The sequence below is a fragment of the Plodia interpunctella genome, chromosome 15, assembly GCF_027563975.2.
Source record: "Plodia interpunctella isolate USDA-ARS_2022_Savannah chromosome 15, ilPloInte3.2, whole genome shotgun sequence".
Lineage (NCBI taxonomy): Eukaryota > Metazoa > Arthropoda > Insecta > Lepidoptera > Pyralidae > Plodia > Plodia interpunctella.
In genome coordinates this window covers 9,429,876-9,454,580 of record NC_071308.1, presented here as the reverse complement: position 1 = coordinate 9,454,580, position 24,705 = coordinate 9,429,876, and the positions used below count along the sequence as shown (strand labels likewise).

At 34.7% G+C, this 24,705-nt stretch overlaps 4 protein-coding genes across 6 annotated transcripts; 2 read left to right on the top strand and 2 right to left on the bottom strand.

Annotated features, from left to right (window-relative positions):
• Positions 1-5,621: 5,621 nt before the first annotated feature.
• Positions 5,622-10,711, bottom strand: LOC128676047 (retinol dehydrogenase 13-like). Of its 2 annotated transcripts, none has more exons than XM_053755950.2 (3): positions 10,625-10,711; positions 9,636-9,879; positions 5,622-9,043 (listed from the first exon to the last, which is right to left on the bottom strand). In XM_053755950.2, exons 2-3 carry the CDS (start codon positions 9,872-9,874, stop codon positions 8,371-8,373), a joined length of 912 nt encoding a protein of 303 aa, XP_053611925.1. In that variant the 5' UTR covers positions 9,875-9,879; positions 10,625-10,711; the 3' UTR covers positions 5,622-8,370. The 2 variants fall into 2 exon arrangements, with proteins under 2 accessions (XP_053611925.1, XP_053611923.1); XM_053755948.2 differs by lacking the exon at positions 10,625-10,711 and adding an exon at positions 10,045-10,182.
• Positions 10,712-11,134: 423 nt separating this feature from the next.
• Positions 11,135-12,325, bottom strand: LOC128676048 (retinol dehydrogenase 13-like). The gene has a single exon (XM_053755951.2). It carries the CDS (start codon positions 12,323-12,325, stop codon positions 11,441-11,443), a length of 885 nt encoding a protein of 294 aa, XP_053611926.1. The 3' UTR covers positions 11,135-11,440.
• Positions 12,326-13,916: 1,591 nt separating this feature from the next.
• On the top strand, positions 13,917-19,436 carry LOC128676119 (uncharacterized). Its single transcript, XM_053756064.1, has 4 exons — positions 13,917-14,121; positions 14,884-15,036; positions 18,691-18,831; positions 19,254-19,436. Exons 1-4 carry the CDS (start codon positions 14,053-14,055, stop codon positions 19,398-19,400), a joined length of 510 nt encoding a protein of 169 aa, XP_053612039.1. The 5' UTR covers positions 13,917-14,052; the 3' UTR covers positions 19,401-19,436.
• A 300-nt stretch (positions 19,437-19,736) lies between these two features.
• On the top strand, positions 19,737-24,657 carry LOC128675934 (uncharacterized). 2 transcript variants are annotated; one of them, XR_010370086.1, is made up of 4 exons: positions 19,737-20,182; positions 21,042-21,212; positions 23,214-23,351; positions 24,361-24,657. XR_010370086.1 is itself a non-coding variant. In XM_053755754.1 (4 exons), the coding sequence occupies exons 1-4, from the start codon at positions 20,348-20,350 to the stop codon at positions 24,505-24,507; spliced, it is 522 nt and encodes a 173-aa protein (XP_053611729.1). In that variant the 5' UTR covers positions 20,198-20,347; the 3' UTR covers positions 24,508-24,657. The 2 variants fall into 2 exon arrangements, 1 of the variants encoding a protein (XP_053611729.1); XM_053755754.1 differs by lacking the exon at positions 19,737-20,182 and adding an exon at positions 20,198-20,413.
• The last annotated feature ends 48 nt before the right edge of the window (positions 24,658-24,705 follow it).

Sequence of the window (24,705 nt, the reverse complement as noted above, 5' to 3'; positions counted from 1 at the left end):
GACGTGCGTCGAGGTTCGACGAATTCAATCATAATTCTGTGTTGATTCGTCATTGAGCTAAAATATAGGAGGAGGGGCCGCGCTATAAGGGCCCCAATATTAGTTAATCCGGCCAAGTTTGCTTGTCTGATCGCAATCTCTGATAATGCACATTTACATGACGTCGTCAACATTTGACAGAAAAGTGAAGGGCCACTGATGTTCAAATTGTTTTCTACGAACTGTTGAAACAGTGATGCAAGTAGTTATTTTAAGTTATTAACACCATGTTTATCAGCACTTTACTTGTTTATGAAAATTGATTTCGGCGTGGGTTGGACAAATAGAATGTGGTGACAGTCTTTTTGGCAGGTTTATGAAGATGCATATCATTTTAAGGTTGGGTTGCATCGTCAACTTTAACGTGCGAAGAAAACGCGAAATTACGCTATTTTATATAGTCAGCGTACGTCAGCGGCGCGCAGGTTACAGTCAACGTGAAAGTTGTCGGTGTAACTGACTCTAAGTGAAAACCTAGTGGAGTTTTTTCTTTCTCGCGGATCCCTCCTCATACATGGAGCGACCCGCTTTCCCGCTTTTTCGTCTCCACTTCGCACGGTCATCGGCATTAGCTATCAGAGGTAAGTATATTATTCTTGACGACATAAGGCCAGCACTTCTTGGGTCTACCAGGTCCAGGTAGGAACGGTCTCTGCGTAATTTTCTGGTCAACGTAAAACGTGGCCGTCAATTGGGTAACTCCAGCAAGAATCAATGGTTCACCAGATATCCTGTCCTAACGCCCCACGTCCTGCTGGAGGACTGGAATGAGGCCAACGACTGAGCGATCAGTGTGCCTGCATACTGGACGAACACCGTCTGAATAGCCATTTCTACTCGATAGGAAGAAGTCTTTCTTGAGCTAAGATGCGCCTGGCGTGAGGTAAAGCTAAACATTATATTGGTTTTAGATGATAAATATTTTAAAATGTTTATGCAATATCTGCTAACTTAGATATTTATCATGAACAAGATACTTATGCAATAAAAATGTATGATATGAATGAATATGGCACATAAATGACATGCATCTTATATTATGCAAATCGGAAATTGTTTTATATAGATAATAATCGACATATATATTTATATATATATATATATATATATATATATATATATATATATATATATATATATATATATATATATATATATATATAAATAGTACTCTTGTATAGTACTTTTCTAGGTTACTTATCCATGTATTAGTGATGTGACTACACGTCTGTCGTGAATCATAGTCACAAAGTAGGCAACGGACGTGTGACACCCCTGGTGTGCAGGCGTTGATAGGGTGTGGTGACCACTTAAAACAGTGCCTGTTTGGTAGTAAATATTCTGTCAAATGTTTGCATTCGAATTTAAACATTTAGAAAATAAATTAATATTAATATTAAAATAAAGAATATAAAGTCAGAAGTCGTAACACGTAAATTAAAATTACCTATAAATATTATTTCTATAGTTCGTGAACGCTATTTCAATTTGAGAATGATTGACAGGCGAATAATATTATGTGTGAGACAAGTTAATAGCTTATGTCGTAGGGGATTTCAAGTCTTATTGCAGTGAAAGCATACATATTTCTGAAGAATGTAACTTAAGAAATACTTATTTTCAAAATGCCATTACTAGTCAAATAACTAGTTATTTAGTGAACAGATTATAAATCTTACATTTCATAAAAATAGTATATATATCACAGGTGCTTTTTATGGGTGCTATCACCAGGGAGATGCCACTTCCTTGCAAATTTTTACGTTGAATGTTGTATTCAAATTCAAAATCAAATTAAAATCATTTATTAAGAAATTAGACCTTTACAGGCACTTTTTCTCGTCAATCTTTATATTTATAGTTATTTCTCACAAGCTACAAAGTACTGGCATTTCGGAACGACCACTGCTGAGAAGAAATGCCGAAAGAAAGTAATTTGAACAGTGTTGGTCCCTATCATGCCAGATCGGCTTACCATTATTGTTTCTTACAATGTTTTTTTTTCTTTCTAATAATATATAAAAGTACATAATGTACATAGTCAAAAGGTATATCAAAACAGGTTATGATTGTGATCCGAGTAATAATTTATACAAAATTTACACATATAAAAAAAAAAAAAAAAGATTTTCATAAAACTGCTGTTTACAAACTATGTATGTTAATTAGTGAATGTATTTCCCGCTGCTCGCTTGCACCAAGCGCTAAATTTTGTGATATATGATGCGACCTTCTATTGCTCGTCAGAACCTCTCGTTTTGTTCTTGGGGTCACTCGGTCGAACGAGTATAAATTGAGGTGCATTTCGACAGTGATGCTATTTCAACTACAGATGTGTTAGTGCGGGCTGGCATTCCACTTCTCACCATCGGACCGATTCGAAGCGCAGCGAACCAATGACATTGCAGTGTGGTTGACGTTGCGTCACAATGGCGCAACGTGATTGGTTCGCTGCGTCTCACTTCGAATTGATTCGGCGGTGAGAAGTGAAATGCTAACACGCACTTCGCCCACAGATGAGAATATGGTTTTGTTTTTCAATAACTTTTCATGCTCCGTGATTCCAAAACCCATTGGATTTTCGAGATAAGGGATTGAGGCATAAATCCTTTATCTCGGACTCCCTGTGTTCCTGATACTCTAATTATGGAGTCATTAATGTTTTGAAAATTCGGCTATGATTATAGAATCTGCCGCGACCTGGATCCATGCCTCAAATCACTTCTCCTTTTGGTATTAATTCGCACTGCCTATCCTGGTGATCTTACACATATTCACAAACAATTTTTATACTTTATCAGAGGTAGACCTTATAACAAAAGTCGTTTACATCGTACCTCACTCTGCCGCCAAACATAAGTGCTTGCCGTACGCCTGGTCGTGTCTCTGGGGGCCCAAGGTCTGGTGACTATTTTGGCCAACGTTTGAGTTTGGCCATACAAAGAGGAAATGTCGCCAGCCTTCTGGGAACTTTACCGCACGACGACGGCGATTTAGTGTCAAATTTTTATTTAAATTGATTTAGTATTTATTTTTAATTTTAACTTTTAGTGTTACTAATAGATATGAGTCATGGTTACCTAAATAATAAATAATCAGTGCTTGCATTGTTGTGTTCTGTTTTAAAGGGTGAGAGTCGATATGTAATTTCAGTATGGTGTGGCAAAAGACCCTAAGCCTCAAGGCAATGATCAGTGCCTCTCATAAGGTTACTGGTGTTCATGGACTGCGGTGTTTGCTTATCATCAGCCAACCCACATGCTCGTTTACGTACTATCCTATAAAAAAAATAGAGGTACACATAATGACCTTTGTGTATCTTGAAGCATTCATTCTTATTATTTTGTCAATATGAATACGTTTTAATTTGAATTTGAATTACGTAACATTACATAATGTGAATGACAATCTGATACGATTGCTTGACAACAGATTCAATGATTTACGACATAGAGCTACTTGAATTAGTATTTTAGGTTTTATAAGCGAAAGGTATTGTTTAATATAGACAGATTTTTATTTAATTTATACATATCAAGAAAATTACATAAATCTGTTAACCTTTTAGTTGCCGCGCGCCCCGATAGGATTGCGGTCTTATTGTTGTTCAATTGTTTTATTAATTTCAGGATCGAAGGGTTAAATGCCTGCAATTCTAAATTTGAATCCTACTCGTCCTTATGAATAATACGATCCCTACTCACGGTAGTCACACAGTTCACAGACCACTAGGTCACGTGAAGACAACTCACTGCAGGTAGCGTTAGATTTATTATTTATAGTGAAATTGACAAAGCAAAACCACTCTTGTTATCATTGCTCAGATTTTTTTGCGTTTGTGGTATTAAATTTAATCTTTACTTTCATCCTCGCGTGTTCTCAGATGCATTCAGGGCTGTGACGCGGCGAAGATCAGGATCCCAAAATGTTTAAGGTTTCGACTCTAACCTAACGTCCAACCTCCTTGGACATGCTGTTGTTCCTTATCAGCTGCTAAGGTTTTTAGTCCCGTAGTCGCCTTGTACAACATCCACAGGAATTTTGGAGTGGTTCTCTTTTAGTGCGGGACCACAAGCAACATTATAGGTATTCTGCATAACGACAAGAGCAAGCTGATGCACAGTCAGCTGCAAAAGTTCAGTCATACTTTTGAACCTTATTCCATGGAATTTTGCAGCCGACTGTACTTATTAAAATAAGTATGTTAATATGACAGTGTGGTCGGCACGGTACAAAAAGTTGTCTTGAAGTAAAATCAACTACAAATGAAGAATTATATAATATATGGATCTTTGTGTAATATATGGATAGTGGCGTCGCAATTTGGACTGGTTGTGCTATCGACTGTACAGTATGTCGATAGATAAATTTGCTCGTTACAGCGACGATGCCACAACCTTTGGTGCGCTGCGTACTTTCCAATGACCTGCAAAGGAATAGTGATGGGAAAACATCGATAAAAGTCACTTATCTCGATTGAAACACGATTTACGTAATTCTATAAAGATTTTTTTATTAGTATACATCTTGACAAATATAAATATTCTAGAAATGATCACGACACGTTCAAATATATAGTAGACTAGCGGCTCCGCCCGGTTTCTCCCTTGTAATACCATTATAAATTATATTCATAAACCTTCTTCAGGAATAACTATCTATTTAAAAAAAGACGCATGAAAATCCGTTGAGTAGTTTTATAGATTTAAGCATACATAGGGACAGACAGCGAGAGGCGACTTTGTTTTAAACTATGTAGTGAATATAAAATAGAAGTACGTAGGTGTTTCTTTCCATCCTAAGGTAGGAAGTAGGAAGAAATTGCATTAGCGATAAGTCTTTGTGAATGGTGCAATAAAGAGTTTATCTATATATCTATCTATCTTATAAATAATATGACAAGATTTCAATTACGAATATTGATTGACTAGGTACATTTATACCAATAAATAATAATTTGATTGCACATTCTTGTTCATACCTAAAACAATTTAATTGAAATAAATTACACAAATTCTAGTTCTGTGTTCTAGAGAAAATGCTCAATCTCTTGAATAATACTACTGTCTACTAATATATTATCGATATGTTTTTCACATCCCTATTTACACTTGGCACAACTGATTATTATTATGGCACTCTTAACTAAGAATCACATTACATAAGATAAATTATAACGTTGATGGATTTTCGATGTATAAAATGTATTGTATATACTGTATTAATATCAATTATATTATTATTGGTATAAAAATCAAGCAATTTTGTGTAATAAAAAACCTAATTGATCGCCTAGAAACTTTCTTTGGTATCTTTCATTTGTTCATCTTCGATTCATTTGATCATCTTCGATTTGTTTAACTCAAACCCAAATAAATTTATAAAAACGGTTTCCGGGGCTTGGTTTAATGACTCTCAAACTTGAAGTTGAGTTGGAATCTTTTTCGCTCTTACTGTTATTTTGTGTTAACTTTAAGAATTATTCAATTATTTGTTATTTTTCTTACTTCTCTTTAAACAGACAAGCTTCTTAGCATTTTACATGCGAGAATATGTAAATGGTCTATAGACTCTAAGTTAGAAATTGCATTGTTATTTAAGACTGTATGTTCTCCGAATAAAATAAAATAAAATAAAATAAATAAATAAATCTGTTATATAATTTTTTTAGATATGTTTTTTTAAGTACCTACAACATAATCGTCATCAACACATATAGGTAATAAAATTGAAGAAAGGCCAAATTTGTACATTGGATATTTTTTTTAAATTCTTCATGGAATATACTTAGTTACTGATATAGATGACGAAAATATAGTTTTGGAAATTTTTGTCTGTCTGTCTGTCTGTCTGACCGCGCATCACTCGAAATGTAATGGACCGATTTGCTTGAAATTTGGTATGTAGGTACCTTATATACCGTGTTAACATCTTAGATACATTTCATCCCGGTAAATGGTCAGGTTCCCGTAGGATAATTGAAAAACTAATTATGAATCAAAAATACTTCAGAAACCCGGGTTAACATCTTATAGACATTTCATCCCGGAAAATGAGGAGGGTCCTGTAGGAAAATTAAAATAACAATCCACGGAGCCGATATACTTTAAAATTTTGTAGAAAGGTGTAAACAGAATATAAACAAATTGTTTTTATCGTTTAAAGTCTGATATAGATATAATGGGCGCAGTATATATCAATATATCAGTATAAAACTCCGTGACTTACTGACTGACTGACAGACAACATACACCCTTAAAACTGCTGGGCGGGAAGCTGAAATTTGGCATGTAGGTGAGTGTAGGTGAGCACCAAGAGAGGATTTTTGCAAATTCTACTCCGAAGGGGCTGAAAGGGGTGAAAAACTGGTGTAAATATGAAAGTTCTACACCGTTGAAGTTAGTGACTTGAAAATTTGTTTACAACAAAGTAATGAATACGTGTTTCAGATTTTTCTGTAAATTGACTCTCAACCCCTTCATAAGGGGGGTGAAAGATTGTATGGGACTTAATACAATTTTCAAGATAAAAAGCTGAAAATTGGCACACTTACTTTTTGTAGTAAATAACAGTAATAGTAAATACAAAAAATGTTTAATTTACGTTTGTGGTTAATAAAAAACCGGGATGTCAAACGGCATGAAAATGGGACGGCACGCGTTGCAGAAAGCGGGAGTGAGAGTAGGAGCGGGAAATGGGAAGGAGACACGTAGTGCGAAACAGGACGGGACACATTGCCAAAAACATGATGGCACAACATGTAGGACAGGGAACGGGATATCTACTTTACATTACATAGCAGGAAGCGGGATTGGACAAGTTTGCGGGACGAGACACGCAGACACTCGGGAAACAGAAAATTGAACTAAAGATGAGAAAAAATGCGAATTTGAATCATATATGTTTACCAGTCTTACAGAGTAGGTACGCGATAAAAAAATAACTGAGATTTTGCTATGAAATTCACGTGGGCGAAGCCGCGGGCAAAAACTAGTAAAATAAATAAAACAAAATTCATTATGAGGAAGAACAATTAGCCTAACAATGACTTAACATCAAGAACTACTTTGTAGATGTAAAATCAAGAGTAACTTTTTTGAAGAAATGTGAACTTAAGCAAATTATACATTGCATAGTAATATTATGTGGAGAAAATAGAAATTTAAAGAAAGTCTTCGGAAAGTGTACTTTCACAGAGACCACAAAATCCTTTTGACACAGTAACTTATAGGCTTTAAGTGGTAAACATAAGCGGTTTTCTTGTCCCTTGGTGCGTTTTTTCTATAGGTACATATAAGTTATATGCAAAACTTTTGAGATAAACTAAACTACAACAAAAAAAAAAATACATGCAATATAGAATATGTGGACGCTTTCTCTCTTCAATGTGATCATTTTTCCGGTTATTTTCTCAGTCGTAAAGAATCGGAGTTCGCTTTACTTATTTTTCTTCTCGACTTTGTATCATATTCAAAATTTTTACTCATATTTTTATTGTTTATAACTTACACCTCCAACATGATCAGAGCCTACGTTATTAAAGCCTTTATTTAATCAAAAAGTGCATCATGTCGTCAAAAAATGCATGCCAGTATAATTTTAAGAACACACATAAAATCTGACAAATAATTGGTAAGAGTTACAGTTGCCTGATAAATTTCAAATGATATTGAAAGTTTTCCATTTTGATCACCGAGCACGATATTCTTGTCGGTCTGTTCAGTTAAATATATAATTTACATTATCATGCGAAAGTATGCGACATTCCTCATATGTAACAAAGTTGTTTTAATGGTCAAGGTAAACTTTACGTGGATGAATGGTTTACAAAAGTTTCTTCATTCCAGTTAGCTCGAGGTTAATTAATACTTTTTACCGAAGGCTTGTATAAATAACCACTGTCCCTAATAAATAGATAATACTCTACGGCCACAGTCTTTTTTTTAGGAAGTTTATTTTCTACTTATCTTCTTTTTAGGATATGACAGCGAAACCTCGGGGCGTAGCTAGTATAATTATATCTAACGACAGCCCGCGATTTCATCCACAACTAATTGAGTCTATATAGCCTTCTGAAGATTTAGTATATCTGTCTGCCAATAATACCATATGTTACAACGAAATCTGAATTTTTGAGTTAATTTCAAAAATAAAACTCATACCCCTTTATTAAATTTGTATACTAAATGTATTTTAATTCGATTCTTTCATCTTTATACATAAAAAATAGGCAAATCGCTTTGATTAATTTCTTGTCTTGTAATAGAATAGAATACGTATTTAAATATATAATAGTTTTAAATCTCGAATAAAAATTCGATTACAAAAAATCTAAGTATTAAAATCTACAGTACCTGTTAAATTCAACAGTCTTTTTGATTCATCCCAAAGATTCCGAGTCAGGTTTTCATCGTCAGCGAACCAACTGCTGTAAAAAGTTTCGCAATACCTAAAGAGTTTCCCACTGAAATTCGCCACTCTTGGATCCACGGCTAAATACACGGGCAAAGTAGCCACTCTTTCTAAAGGCAAACCAAATATTTGTAACCCTTTATTTAAAACAGCTTTCACCGTCTCATTGTCTAAATTTCTGAAAAAATTCGATTTGCCCAATCCAGGATCCATGCTGTATGCACTAACACCAGTCCCTTTCATTTGTTTATCCAATTCCACAGTGAATAGTACTTCGGCTAGTTTTGCATTGCAGTAATACCCGAAATTGGAATATCTTCCAATGTCATTCATATGTTTTAGGTCTATAATACCTAAAATCAGGGCTAAAGAAGATATGTTGATTATCCTGCTGGGTGCCGATGATTTTAGTAAAGGTAATAGAAGATATGTCTGGAGGAAAGTGCCATAGTAGTTGACTTGCATCATCATGTGAAGGTTATCTTGTGTCAAGGTGTCAGGCAGTCCTATAGCCCCGATGTTATTAATGAGTATGTCTACTCTGGGCTCTGTAGCAACTGTTTTTCTAGCGAAGTCTCTTACTGTTGCCAATCTGTAAAATTGATGACATTTTAATTGTTTCTTGAAAGTATTTCATGTTACAAGATGTAAGTATTCTCGGAAATTCTATTATAAATGGTTATCTGTCTGGTTTTATTATTAGAAAAAAACATTGTAAGAAACAATAATGGTAAGCCCTACTGGCATGATAGGGACCAACACTATTCAAATGAGTTTCTTTCAGCATTTCTTCTCAGCAGTGATCGTTCCGAAATGCCAGTAGTTTGTAGCTTGTGAGAAATAACTATAAATATAAAAATTGACGAGATAAAGTGCCTGTGAAGGTCTAATTTCTAAATAAATGATTTGAATTTGAATCTGAGATTGAATGTCTAGTCTAGATTATTTTCTTTATTTTATATTGACAATTGGTTGGCTGCATCATCAGCTCGATGTGGTAAAATAATAATATGTAATACGAATAACTTTATAACAAAAAAAATATATGTAATAATTTGACGATGTAATTTTTTTTGGGTCTTTCAATATCAGTACTAATTTAGATAGTAAAATTAAACTTTATTAAGGACGTACTAATATTTAGTACGTTATTTGTCGCTTAAAATGTATCAAAACATTCTAACCTTCCAAAGTCCATAATCCTCATAACAACCTCTCCATTTCTAGTAGTCTCTCTAATAGTCTTTCCGGCCTCCTGCAGTCTTTTAGAGTCTCGTTCAGTGATGATAACCTTGGCTCCCCGTTTGACCAGATTTTTCGCCACTTCCAGTCCAGTTCCAGACGTAGCGCCAGTGACAATAGCGACTTTTCCTTTTACTGTCACATCAGTTTCACACTTGTAAAATTCATCACGTATCACCATATTGACTGCGTTATACAAAATATAAAAGATATATATACAATATATAAAAGACAGTATTGCTCGTTTTAAAACGTTAAATATTTTGGATAAAATATTAATTGTTTTAAGTCTAGTTTCAGTATGAATGTAAACATAAATGATGAAAAATATTACAAATATGACCAACCTACTTTATTTATTGATTAAGTATATAAATTGTGATGAAACAAATCACTACTTCTTGTAATTTAATTGATAGATTAAGTAACTTGCAATTAATCAAAAGTGCCGCAAAGTTAATTTTAGAATGCTATTTTTTTGTAAGCCTTTGGAAACAACTCAGAACTAGTATAACAAGACAGCCTTAGGAAACGTCCTATCGTAACTGCAGTTACAATAATATTGGTATTATACACAACCTTTGTTGACGGAGTATTTAAATAAAACGACATGTTTCGAGGTGAATAACCAGATATACCTACTGGATTTCATTACTTTTTATTTATAAGATTATTTTCTTTATAATGTTGTTAACGGTAGGGTATGCGTACTAATGATCTGATAACTCAAATTGCTAACGATCGTAGAAATTATACAAAAAATGGAAATCCTAGATATTGCATGACATGCTGAAGAATCAATCGGAAAGCATTCAGAAGAGAGAGTTCTTATTAAAACCAATATAATATTTAAATCAATTAATGGAGAGAATCCTTGTCAATTAACAAACGAAATAAATTGAAAATGACTTTACCATCCTTGGCCACTTACCAAATCATAGGAATTTAATATGAACTGAATTTAATTTTCTTACAATGATCAGTAGTTAATAGTGAGACAGTTGCACTTTGCTTCTAGTCTAAGGTTGCAAAATGTAGCAGTTAACATTGTCCTGACCACAATACTGTGAAGTGGGGCGTGTGATTGTACAAGTTGATGCTAGAAAACAGTTAAGACAGAGCGATGCGGATCCACAATGTCGTCGAACAGTGTCAAATTTTGGCTGATTTTCATTCCGGTAAATAAAAGCACTCATACGAACTATACAATGTTTACGCATTTGCGTCGGCTTGTATGTGTTTGAGATCGGCGACAGTGTGGAGATGGCAATATATTATATGGAATGTAACACACAGCGAATCTTTGGGTACAATTAATGGAGTGGTTTACACTTGTCTTTTTCGTCAATGTGCCAATCATTCTGATCATCATATTTTAGTAAATAGTTAAATACATCAATTAAGATTTATGATTCATCACATTTAGTTATAGAAAGGCGTCTTTATTTCTTTTTCTTTATTTTACGGGAGTGGTAAGTTATGTTGCTACGTGTTCGGTCATTTAAACTAGAATTCGCATAATAGTTGCATCTTCATTCGTTCACAATGATACGCGTTTCGAAAAGGATTAATGTATGTAAAATCTTCGGGGTATATTAAACATTTTCTGACTCATGGACAATGTATCTTTTTTTTATTCACCTTGATTGTCTATGTTAAAATCACAAAAGATATCGTGAAATTTATATAACATTATAATGCGACCAAACAAAACAAATAACAAAGAATACATAACCTAAAATATAGACTAATCCCACTCTTCAACCGCGGTTATCTTCACAATTTCTTTAGTTTTATCCCAAATGTTTCTCCTCAATTCCTTATCATTTACCAACCAGTGATTGTACCAAACCGTACAAAATTTAAAGTATTTCCCACTGACATCTTCTACGTCAGGACTTGCGGCCAAGTACGCCAGCTCGGCGCCCACATTAGTCTTCTCTCGACCAATCATGTTGACGAGAAACTGGGATACTACACTTGTAAAATTATCAAGATTTCCAAATATATCAGTGTCTCTTACAAGAAAAGGATCAAAACCATTAATATTAATGCCACTATCCCACACTCGCTCATGTAGTTCCACCATGAATAACGCATCTGCCAGCTTAGAGCTTCCTAGAGATGTTACCAAATTATATCTGCCTGTAGTATTCCTCCAGTAATCAAAATTAATTTCCCCCAAATACATTGACGTTGCTGTTCCTATAATAACTCTGCTAGGCGAAGACATCTTCAGCATAGGCACCAATAAATATGTGAGAAGAAATACTCCGAAATAGTTCACTTGCATTGTTAGATTTAAACCATCAAGAGTCAATCGATCAGGCAAGCCAACCGCTCCCGCATTGTTTATTAAAACATCAATTTTATCTTCCAGATATAATTCACTTGCAAATTGTCTCACTGATTCTAGTGATCCCAAATCAAGAATTTTATACATCACATCTTTATTACCTGTTGAATTAATTATATTTTCTTTAGCTGTCCTTAATTTTGTTTCGTTTCTGCTTGCTATGACGACTTTCGCACCATATTTTGCGAGTTCCTTTGCAGCTTCGTATCCTATTCCTGAACTGCCTCCAGTCACAACTGCTACTTTTCCGTCTAACCTTGATTTTAAATTGCACATACTTGAAAATCAAACACAACTTCGCAAAAAGGATTCTACTTCAAGACTGCAGGCAAAACATCCTGGTTCAACCAGTTATTTTGATTTCCATTCCGAGGCAAAAAGGGTTGACGTCTTTACCACAAATACTCACTTAATAATCGCTTAGAATTCATTCTACGTATTAACGCAAATGAATGCTCAGTCAATCTGAGTCAGTATACAAGGATATAATGATCTAAAATGTTTTTTTTTTTTTAATTCAACCGACCGTTGTGTGTTTTTTTTAATACCTTTATTTTTTTTACAGAAAACTGATTTCTAAGAATCAAGAGTTATTATTTGTGATTTGTGACTCGTACTCGGAATTTACAGTACTTTTCACTAATTACATTACGATTAATTAATAGCAAACATGTTTATAATATTTTTTCTTGTTTCCTCGTGATTGTAGATTATAACTAACAATCCATCTTGACCTTGCTCGGGTTAAACCACAATAAGTTATACACCTAAACCTTCCTCAGGAATAACACTGTCTATTTAAAACACTCGCATCAAATTCCGTTGCGTAGTTTTAACGTAGGAACAGATAGAGAGTTTAACCTCTATCCAGTTTTTACCTTTTCACCCGGTTTTACCCGAACGAAGCCGAGACGAGTCGCTATAGTATTATATAAGATGGTTGACGTCTCAGATGAGGAAGAGACGTAGCGATGATCTCAAGCCCTCCAGCGAGCTTGGTCCACACTGTCGTTTTGAATAGAGATAGATGTAGTTATGTAATTGGGTAAGAGCGTGGGACAACATGGGACAATTTAGGTTAAATAAAAAAATTGTATAAAAAATGGTTGCCTGTAAAGTCGGTTTTACGGGCGAAGATTTTACGTGACAACGTCTTTTTACGCGCGCGGCAGACCGATCATAGTTGAGTGGGAGAGAGACGCAAGGCATTCGGCGGGCCTCTCTCTCGTTCAGTGACTCATCATAACGTTACCGGGCGTTACACTTTTTCATAAGTGACTCCCAGCCGCAACCTAATTTAAGACGTTGTCACGTCAAAAAATAAGAAAAAGGCGAATGTGAAGTACGTTTCCATAGTAATTACGCGCAAAATGCTAATGAATGCTCTCTCCAAATAAGTATGATGTATGAGATACTTCACTATATTCTTTCATCTCTGCGTGTTCCCGTTTGCATCCGAGGCTGTGATAGCGAAGCCCTGGGTCACCGTAAAGTTCTTGAAGATTTGTGTTTTTGAGAAGAGACGTTAATCACCCCTATCACTCCTTGGGAATGCTATTATTGCTAGCTTATATCATTATCAGCAGCTGTTAAGGCCATGTTACCCTAGTCGCCTCATATGGATATGGACTGGGCATATTTTAGGGCGGGAACCAAACTTTAAAAAGCTTTGTTTATGATTAATACGAGTATCTTTATCCAGCGCTGTCTAGTTTGCTAGTCACACTGTGTTGATAATAAAAAGGGGGAAACCTAAAGGAAGTCGTAAATTACACAGTCGTTAGGGCGGAAATGTACAGTAATAATAATTAAATAATTTCAAAACCAAATGTTAATAAAGAGTAATTTAACCAAAACTAATAAAATTAAGTATTATTTGGACATATAACTCTTTTCCGTGTGACAAATTATAGTTATTAAAGTTTTAATACTCTGGGCTCGCATTGTGTAATTGAGTTTAAGAGGTACGCACGCGCAGGTCACACATATACAGATAAATAAACATGACAACATACATTCTCAGCTTTTTATGTTTCTCATATGTTTTTCATCAATACAAAGCATTGGGATCAGTAAGTTTTTTAAAATTGTTTTTTGCAATAGGCCACGCGCGTACATAGCTCGTAATTAATTAAGCATTACTATTTCCAATGTTTTTTTGTATACTTTGCTAAGTAAACCTTTATATTTCCTAAAATTTCTTTTATTCTCGTCCTTTTAATCGCCTACTAGAATTTTTTGGCGACCGTGACAAGACATTGTACGTAACTATGCAATGTTCATGCATTAGGGACGGCAACTGTCCTAGTTCGGCAATAGTATGGCGACTTTATGCCGGCCACTGTCCCCAAACAGTTCGCCGAACTTTGACGGATTCGGTATACATTGCTGGTTTTTCATTGCGGTAAATAATAGCACTCATACTAACTACGTAACTACGCATTCGCTTCGGCATGTTTCTGAGTTCGGCAACAATGTGGAGCTGGCATTAAATATGTACAAAGACGAATCGTCGCGTCAACAAAACGCAAGACGCCTGTGTTAGCCACAACAGTCGCAACAAATAGTACGCGAATACTACGGACAGATGGCTACTATAGTCGAACTGACAAGACTGGAACGCGCAGGTGAAATTTGAGCATTTCGGCCGCATGTTTTGTTCACTGCGTGTTTTTTTGTTTGTAAATTTTGAGAGATTGGATGTATAAATCCTTATGACACTACCGGAACTGTGCAGTTCGCCAGGCGACACATCTAGCCTGACAGGAGGATCTTCCCTTTTGAGGCCGTCGAGCAAATGACTTCGTTGCCTAAATCATTTAGTAATTTTCTAGGCGCATGTATCACAAGAAAGGGCGTTGGTAGACTACTACGATCCGGCGTATGTGGGGAACCCCCAAGCCTTCACCTTCAGGGCAAAGAGAGGGGATCTATACAAGTCAAATGTAACTATCACTACCTTCCATGAATGGGGAAATAATATTTCAGTGAGTGCATTGTTTTTTATCTATACTTTACAGGATTACTGGTATCAAACGCAAAACCTCCTAAAGAATATTTACTCAAATATTAACATCAAAACATGCAACTTTTATTCTATGATTTTAATTTTTCATATAAAAATAAAACAATCTAATTTGCGATTCTACACATCTTAACTCTATGTAATAGCCAAGCAATACGAGACAGTACAGTAGCGTTATGTAGCTGAAACGACATTAAAACTAAAAAAAGGAAAATTTGTATTTGTTAGGTTTAGGCAAAAGTCGTAGAACAAAAGATGTAGTCAGATGTAGTCAGTCAGTAGACTAGATATACCTTCCAAAAGCGCATAAGGTATGATCCTTATGCGCTTTTGGAAGGTTATGCGTTAGATACCAGTAACCCTGTATACTCTCTTATCCTCGAGCCGCGAAGCTCAGGGCTCAGCGTGATAATAATTGGCTGACGACGATAAATGCAATAACTTTTTATCTCTATTAAAAGGCTACAACTATAGGCCAATTATAAACACCACGACCTTCCGAAGAAATTCTGCTGAGTCATGCATTGACAACTTTTTGACAAATGTGCCCGAGGAATATATCTCTGACATCATGGTAGATCACAACGGACTGGCAGATGGACATGCGGCAACTTTTTGTACTATTAAATTAGAAGAAATAAAAAATAGCTCTTATTCTCATTACATAACCGAACGTCGCTCTTTTAACGCAAATAACAAAAATAAGTTTAAAAGTAGACTTGAAGAACAAGATTGGACTATTTTAGGGATAAATACTTTTCTTAAAACTTTACAAAAAATATTTAATGATTCGTTCAGGAAAGGGAAGCAACGAATAAAATTTGGTAGTACTTCTAGATTAAACTGGGTGACACGTGGTCTAAAGGTATCGAGTAAAATGAAGCGTTTTCTGACTTCCATAAATGAAGATACAGATGAATCTATAAAAAAATATAAATGTTCGTACATAAAATTATATAGACGAGTCATTAATAAGGCGCGTAAATTGGCTATTACTCAAGAAATTAATAAGGCAGAAGACTCCACCAGAGCCATTTGGAAAGCTGTAAATAAAAGCAGAAACAAACAGTCTAAATTAACAAATAATAAGATTTATCTAAAAATAAATAATGACTTAATTAATAATATGCAAGATATTGTTGACATCTTTTCTGATAATTTTAAAACTGACAGTAAGTTACCTTCTAATAATAATAATGATAAAGCGTTACAAATAATGACTGTAGACAGAGTGGCCGGAGCTGCGTCTTGGGAGCCCGTAACTCCTTACGAAATCAAAAAAATTGTTGATAAAATGAAATTAAAGAGATCTTCTGATTATGACGAGATACCCATCGCAGTTATCAAGGATAATATAAATATTTTAGCAGGGCCTTTGAGCCGTTTCATAAACAAATGCTTCGTAGAAGGTATTTTCCCTGATCAGCTGAAGATTGCCAAGGTAATACCCATTCACAAGAAAGGATCTAAAACGGACCCAAATAATTTCAGGCCTATATCTCTACTATCCATAATTTCGAAAATTGTTGAAACAGTAATGAAAAAGCGATTGCTATCACATTTAAATCGACATAACATTCTCAGTAGCAAACAATTTGGATATCAACAGGGTAAAGGTACTAAGGATGCAATTGATAACCTGATTGGAGAGGTTACAAAAAGGCTCAATGATAAAAATAAAGTGGCTGGTTTATTCCTTGATCTTAGTTCCGCGTTCGATGCAGTTGATCATGGGATATTGATAAATAAACTCGAGCATCTAGGAATAAGAGGAAAGAGACTAGATCTATTTCGTTCTTATCTAACAAATAGGAAACAGTTTGTTGAAATGAAGGACATAGAAGATGGACGTGAAAGAACAGTCAAATCAAAAACTGAAGTAATTAAAAGGGGTGTCCCACAAGGATCTATTCTAGGACCAATATTATTTATTATTTTTACTAATGATTTAATCTACTATATAAATAAATGTATACCTGACATAGAAATAATTAATTTTGCCGATGGCACAAATGCTATAATACACGATAATGACATTAATAATTTAAACATTAAGATAAACAAGGCTTTAAAAGCTTTTCATGTATGGTTTGACAACAACAATTTAATGATAAATGACAGTAAAACCAAAGTGATATTATTTAAATCTACAAGTAGAAATAATTCCAATTTAGACATAAAATTTAATGATAGGCAAATTGACTTAGTGGACAATGTGAAATTTTTGGGCACGTATATTGATGAATTCTTAAATTGGAAGAAAGAGTTGTCGTCAGTTGAAAGTGCTCTTTCATCAGCCTCTTTTGCTTTACGTAGCCTTCGTGAAGAAATTAGTATGGAGAAGCTCAAAATGGTATATTTTGCGTTAGTTGAGTCCAGGCTTCGCTATAGCATAAAATACTGGGGACAAAGCTATGACTATAATATAAATAGAGCTTTTGTATCTCAAAAGCGGGCTATACGCGCTATGGTACGAATATCACCACAAGATTCTTGTAAACCACATTTTAAAAAGTTGGGAATACTAACGGTACCTGGTCTGTATTTGCTTGTGGTCTTAACTGATTTTAAAAAACAGCTACCTCAACTAGAAACGGAACAAGAAAAAATCGTACGTGAAGGAACCAGACGAAAACACTTCATTTCTAATATAATACCCAGTCTAAATGTTGTCAGGCATAGTCCGTACTATCAAGGGGTTAAATTATTTAATAGACTGCCAGTTGAATTTAGAGGAAATATCAGTTTTAATTTATTTAAAATCAAACTGAAAAATATGTTACTTGCCAAAAACATTTACGACATAGAGGATTTCTTCAACAAATAAAAAAATTATTGCATATATCGAAGTTTTGTTAGATATTTTAAGTTTAATTGTATATTTTTTTGTAATTTTTATTTTGTATTCTATTTGTATTCAAACACAATTGTTAAATTGTTATATGAATAAATGATTTGATTTGATTGATTTGATTTGATTTGAATAAACCTTACAATTTTGAAAATTCGCCTGTGATAACTAACCGCCTGCCTGACGTCATCCTATTCTGAATGCTATTGTTCCCTGTCAGCTGCCAAGTTTAGTGGTTCTTTGGTCCCCCGTACGACATTTACAGAAGGATATATTGATCTTATTCCAGGACGATTCTATGTGAGTAGGAAGTAATTTTTCGGAATTACTCAAACGATTTTATACTACTTATTACTCAAAATTCTCACACACTATTTACATTATTTATGTCGCCGCCATATAAGAGCCATGTCTCATTTCTCAGTCGTGCTCCGTTGCGACGACGCAATACGTTGAAGCTCCGTTGTTTTCTACAGGTATTGACAATTACGTGCATTGACATACGTCGAAAATTCATACTTTCTGCGTAGTTCTGCATTGTCTGTCGACGGACCTAAAAACGACAGAGCGTGACTGAGCAATATTGAACGTGGCTCTTCCAACGCATTGGTATCGTGCATTGAAACACATGCCACATGTATTTTAATAACGCCACATAATTACATATTTTACTGTATTCTTTTCTAAAAATATATATAATACGTACATAATTATAAAAAGGTAAATGCTGAGAAACTGACAATCCATTTTAATTATTTCTTTTAGGTGGCCATAAGTTACAAAGGAAAACTTTACGGGACCGATATATACATGAAAGAAAAGGCTTGTGACGCATTGAAAACAGATTGGGTGAACGAGGTTTTCTCAAAATACATGCATAGGAAACTGGCATGTCCTATACCACCCGTGAGTTGAGTATATTCGTTATCTAATAGTGCGACTTTTTAATACGATAAACATATAACAACCTTATAATACGTAGATAACGCGTTAACTCTTCGTTTCGACACAACCAACAAATAGGGTCTATGCGAAGTTCGATTTTTTTTCTATGTATCAAAAGTAGAAAAATATATAGTGTTGATATATATTGCTTGGTGTGAACAAGTGACGTTGCAAATGTTGGAGTCAAAAAGAGTTTAAATTATACTTTAATCAGAACAAAAAAATACTAATCGTTGCTACAAATAAAATTGATTGTGGCTTGATTATCGTATCTCATTATGCGAATGAATTTATACATTTTGTATTTTATACAATTATAATAATATTTGTTTCCTGTTTAATCAATATAATAGTACGTTTTACAAAGTATCTTTCCGTTGTAGGGGATTTACGGCGTTTACAACTTCGAGCTCCCTCCGAAGAACTTTCCTTTCCCAATTCCGAAAGGAGAAGGTGTCATCACCACAACACTACTGAAGGATGGGAAGAAGAAGGTTTTACACATTCTCATCAAAGTGAAAATTTTATAAAATGTAAAAAGTTGCTTTAAAATATTTCATTTATTATTGTTTAAAGCAAACATTTATATACCAATAATTACATAATTACATTTTGTCTACTTATGCTTTAAAGAAACAATAGGCTATCGTACAAAATTTTGGTTTGATGCCTCTATGAAGAATCACATAAATAAATCAAAGTATGTTTTAAGGTAACATAACAAAAGTAAATGTAATAAAAGTAAAAGCAATTTTCACTTGTAAATAGGAAGATAAAAAAAAATTAGTAAACCTATTGTCTCATATATCAAATAAAAAGTTCATTATGAGAATCTTAAACATAGTTTTAATATTATTGTTAAAAAACACAGATTCATATACACAGCATTTAAGATATTCGAGAAAACATGGATAGATGGCGCTAGTGGTTTTAATACAGCGAACCAATGACATTGCAGTGTGGTTGTCGTTGCGTCACAACGGCGTAATGTGATTGGTTCGCTGTGTCTCATTTGATATACACAGCATTTAATATATTCGAGAAAACATGGATAGATGGCGCTAGTGGTTTTAATACAGCGAACCAATGACATTGCAGTGTGGTTGTCGTTGCGTCACAACGGCGTAATGTGATTGGTTCGCTGTGTCTCATTTCGAATCGATTCGATGGTGAGAAGTGAAATGCTAACCCACACTTCGCCCTCTGGTGCACAAAGTGAATAAACCTTGCCACCACTAGATCGTGAAATTCATCAAGTGCGAACTAAAATGAAACTTCATAATGTTAAAATATGACGCAAAATCAAAAATAGGTATTTTATGATTTATCAAATCACCTTATAAAATAATTTATATTTTTGTCATTGTCTGATTTTATCGGATACGATTTCACGCATGAGAGGTGAAACGATGTGTACCTATATGAATTGGATATATACCATTTGATATATACATATACCATTGGGAAGTTACTCAATATGAGAATGTCTGTTTTGTTATTCATAACAATATTTTGTGTTTTTATTTGTGATGCCCAGTTTAAGGTATCGTTTAGTTTATTTACTTTGTCAAACGCTAAATATTGTATTTATAAATGTGACCATACCAACAGTCGATCGTTTGCAACTTTTGAATAATATTATTCTATTGTTATCAAAAAGATTGCAGCATATCCATACGATTAAAATATATTTTATTAAATAGGTATATTGTTTATTCGCTACTAAATATAAACAAAAATTGTACCTAATGTTGGCGCTTGTACTTTACCTCTACTTGACTCATATATATTTATCTATTCACTTAGTATATTTATATATCTATGTTTAATGAATATTTTTTTAAAGATTTCAAATTGTATTAAATTTTCACTTGTTTTAACTTCCTTTCTTTTGTTGTATTGCTCCTTTTGCCCTTTACGTTTCTTCCTGTTTTTTCCCTGCCGGTTGACTGGAAGAGATCCCTTCATGGGATAAATCCGCCGTTGCTAATGTTTTTTTTTTCTACTTTTTTGTGTATCTGTGTTTTCATATGCAATAAAGTTATATCTAACAAATTACGCTATGTACTTATAGCGTGGATTGTTAGAAATATTATCTAATATATGTCTTGAGTTCGTCGATAGTGTATAGCCGACATTAAATTTATGCATTTATTGGAAACATTTACCAGATGCAAAGAGTTGCGAATCTTCAGGCCGTGCAGGAGCGCGCCATGGTCCTCTATCACGATCCAGATTACGTGAAGGACCCTCAGGCGTTCACCGGCAGACTGAAACGGGGATATCCCTACAGGACGAACTTTACTGCGACAACCCTGCATCCTTGGGCGAATAATGTCACGGTAAATTGTAACAGGTCTACAAAAATCAAAAGTAAATCAAAAGTAAAAAAATACACGGAGAAAGCAAAGTGAAGCAATTTAGACCGGGCGTAAGTAATCGATGGTTAAATGTTGCTTTACTTTAGTATATACTCGGCTTTTCACTTCGTTTGCCAGGAAAATACGGTAATATTATTTCAATTGAAAGGTCTCAGATTCGTATCCGACTAGTGCCATATGAGTTTGTATACCAATCTGACTCATGTATAGTAGTTTTCATCGACCACCACTTGCTTCCGGTGAAGGAAAACATCGTGAGGAAACTTGCAAACTGGTGGACAGTTTAGTTCACTAGTCTGTACTACTACTACCTGCCTGTGTGACTACCTGCCAATAGGTAGAGGTAAGTAGTCGTAAAAGTCATGTCAGACGCCTTTAGGCGACTTGAATAACCCAGTATCCCAGTACCCCAGTACCCCAGTACCCCAGTACCACAGTACCCCAGTACCCCAGTACCCCAGTACCCCAGTACCCCAGTACCCCAGTACCCCAGTACCCCAGTACCCCAGTACCCCAGTACCCCAGTACCCCAGTACCCCAGTACCCCAGTACCCCAGTACCCCAGTACCCCAGTACCCCAGTACCCCAGTACCCCAGTACCCCAGTACCCCAGTACCCCAGTACCCCAGTACCCCAGTACCCCAGTACCCCAGTACCCCAGTACCCGATTGCGATTGCGATACGAGTGCGATTGTAGATATGCTATCGACACGCAATAAGGCTTACTATCTATCTTTAATAGCCTCATGACAGCAAAATGTTTTTGAAGGAGGTAGACTTGAGATTGCTAAGTGTACGTGCAGATGATGTCATGTATAAATAAAAGACATATAGACTGCAAGGTCTATAAATCTGTAATAAATACGTACATACAATATGGCAGCGAAGCGTGACCGGTTTTGGAGCGTTACGGAAACGACAGTCTGTTGGATCAACCGATAAAATTACTAGATGAGAGTTAGATATCCCCATCCTCATAAGTTTAATGTTTAAAAAAATTTCGTTCATACTATAAATAAGGCATATCCGTAGGATTCATGCGGAGCCTTGTTTAAAAAAATAAATATTCTAACGTGGTACATCTTTACACATATTAGAAGCAGGAATATTTGCAAAAAAAACACCCAATACTGTTCAGGAAAGCTAATGAGAACAAAAGGTATTTATCTAGAGATCCAACTAAACTTTATTATCCAATTGGATAATGTTGAGTGGGTAATTATCCACTCAACATTATATAAAAAAAAAAAATATGTTATGGTTATAAAAATATTCAACACGATTCATACGCGAATTGCCATTAATCATTTTAAAATACAATTAAATAAATGTCTTCTTGACAAATGTTTGTAACAATCAAAGATTTTTGATTGCAATGACAATAATAAACATCGTGTGGATAGTAAGTGACATTTTATTTTATCATAATTTAATCTGATGTCATTTTATATATTTTTTAATGTTATTATTAACATTTGCATACTGTTGGCTAAATAGGCTTGTTCTAAATCATTATGTGGATATTGTATAACCTAATTACCCTATTTAAGCACATAAAATGATTTGATTCGAATGATTATATAGGTATTGATTTGAGACCTGGTTAGGTTAGGTTAGGTGTACTAATGTTTATTACCAAAACATAAAACACCACAGCACAATACGGAATAAAAAGAACAGAACAGAAAAAAAAATACGTTTTTGGGACAAATTATTTATTATTTTATTTATTGGCACACAAAACAGTTTAACAACATAACATGTTTATACAATGGGTACAAAGGCTGGTTGAAAAACCAAGAATGAAGTGCGCACAGCATGATTAATATTATTGACAAAGAGAACAATATACTTTAAATAACTTTCATACATATATGAAGTTATATCACAAGACATATACGAAAGTTATAACAAATAAGTTAACAAATTAAACTTGTGTTTAATTGATTGATTTGTTTTCAGTTCTCTTTGGTTTTGTCACACAAACGCACCGGGAACGACCCCATAATGGCAGTGAGAGTTTGCGACGCATTGTCTCATTCCTGGATGGCAGAATTCATTTGGACCTATTTTCACACAAAAACTTGTCCTTATCCTCCGGTTCGATTTTATTTCTTATATATATCGTAATCCTAACTAATATTATAAATTCGAAAGTAAGTGTGTTTGTTTGTTACCTGTTCACGCTCTATCTACTTAAGCAATCTTCTGGATGTTTTGCTTACATACAGTTTGAAGTATGGAGAAGGGCATAGGGTACCTTTCATCCCGGAAAAATAACTGCTCCCGTGGGAAATCACGCACGGGCGAAGCCGCGTGCAAAATCTAGTATAAGTATAAATTACGTATAATTTCGGCCACACTGTCATCGAACAGTTTGCCAAACTTTGGAGGATCCTGTATGCATTGCGCTGGTTTTCCATTGCGGGGTAAATAAAGCACCTGTCATCCATATTAACTACCACAGCTAACTAACTACGCAATATTCACGCATTCGCGTCGGTATGTGTCCGAGTTTGGCGACAGTGTGGTGCTGGCTTAAAGTATAAATCATAATGGTAATAAGTGTTACAAAAATATTATTTTTGTTTATTTGTTGAGGTGTTTCTCATTCATCATTTGTCGACTCCCTCCCTACACTGGGCGGTGTGAGAGGGGAGGGGTGCGTCGCCTCCTCCGGAGTTCTAATTTCTTTGAAATACGCATAGAATCACGATAATGACATAATATTTTTAAAGCGTCATCTTTAAAAATTACATGTCATTTTCGCGATGATTCTATCTATATTTAACGACCTTCGTGGCCTAATGGTCACCATGCCGGACTGCTACAATGGAGGTCCCGGGTTCAATCCCCGGTCAGATCAACGTGGAAAATGATCTTTTTCAGATTCGTCTGGGTCTTGGGTGATCATCTATTTATGTATACGTTATAGAATATAGTATCGTTGAGTTAGTATCCCATAACACAAGTCTAAAGCTTACTTTGGGGCTAATTCAATCTGCGTGATCTGTCCTTATATTATTGTTTTCGAGGGTTTCGAGAAGTAGAAGCAAAACATTTGAAAATGAGATCTTTATTACTTATTAAACTGTGCTATCGCTTTCAGAGAACATATTCGGCCGTCAACTTGGAGCTACCCCCGAAAAACTATCCTTTTCCGGTGCCGAAAGGAGATATTCAAATATTTGCATACTTCAGCCTCACAGAAAGTAAACATATACTTGTCAAGTATTCTTTGAAAATACACGTATGATTGAGTCTGATAGTTACAATGTTCTTCTTTGTCTACCCAAGTAAATCCGTAATTTTATTTCATAAACAAGATTTTTTATATTTGGCTACATGACTAGGTATAAAATAATATGCATATAGCATATATAAATAACCAAATACCATAATAAAATGTCACATTAATTGATCAGTTTTATTAATTACTTACGAGATTTATTAT

What these genes read in the sequence shown, in the direction of transcription:
- LOC128675934 (XM_053755754.1), top strand. Translation starts at nt 20,348, where the DNA reads ATGAGAATGTCTGTTTTGTTATTCATAACAATATTTTGTGTTTTTATT. An exon ending in CTTGGGCGAATAATGTCACG is followed by an intron (nt 21,213 to 23,213) that starts GTAAATTGTAAC and finishes ATTTGTTTTCAG; the next exon opens with TTCTCTTTGGTTTTGTCACA. An exon ending in AAACTTGTCCTTATCCTCCG is followed by an intron (nt 23,352 to 24,360) that starts GTTCGATTTTAT and finishes TATCGCTTTCAG; the next exon opens with AGAACATATTCGGCCGTCAA.
- LOC128676047 (XM_053755950.2), bottom strand. Translation starts at nt 9,874, where the DNA reads ATGGTGATACGTGATGAATTTTACAAGTGTGAAACTGATGTGACAGTA. An exon ending in AGGATTATGGACTTTGGAAG is followed by an intron (nt 9,044 to 9,635) that starts GTTAGAATGTTT and finishes TCAATTTTACAG; the next exon opens with ATTGGCAACAGTAAGAGACT.
- LOC128676048 (XM_053755951.2), bottom strand. Translation starts at nt 12,325, where the DNA reads ATGTGCAATTTAAAATCAAGGTTAGACGGAAAAGTAGCAGTTGTGACT.
- LOC128676119 (XM_053756064.1), top strand. Translation starts at nt 14,053, where the DNA reads ATGACAACATACATTCTCAGCTTTTTATGTTTCTCATATGTTTTTCAT. An exon ending in AATGGGGAAATAATATTTCA is followed by an intron (nt 15,037 to 18,690) that starts GTGAGTGCATTG and finishes TATTTCTTTTAG; the next exon opens with GTGGCCATAAGTTACAAAGG. An exon ending in TGGCATGTCCTATACCACCC is followed by an intron (nt 18,832 to 19,253) that starts GTGAGTTGAGTA and finishes TTTCCGTTGTAG; the next exon opens with GGGATTTACGGCGTTTACAA.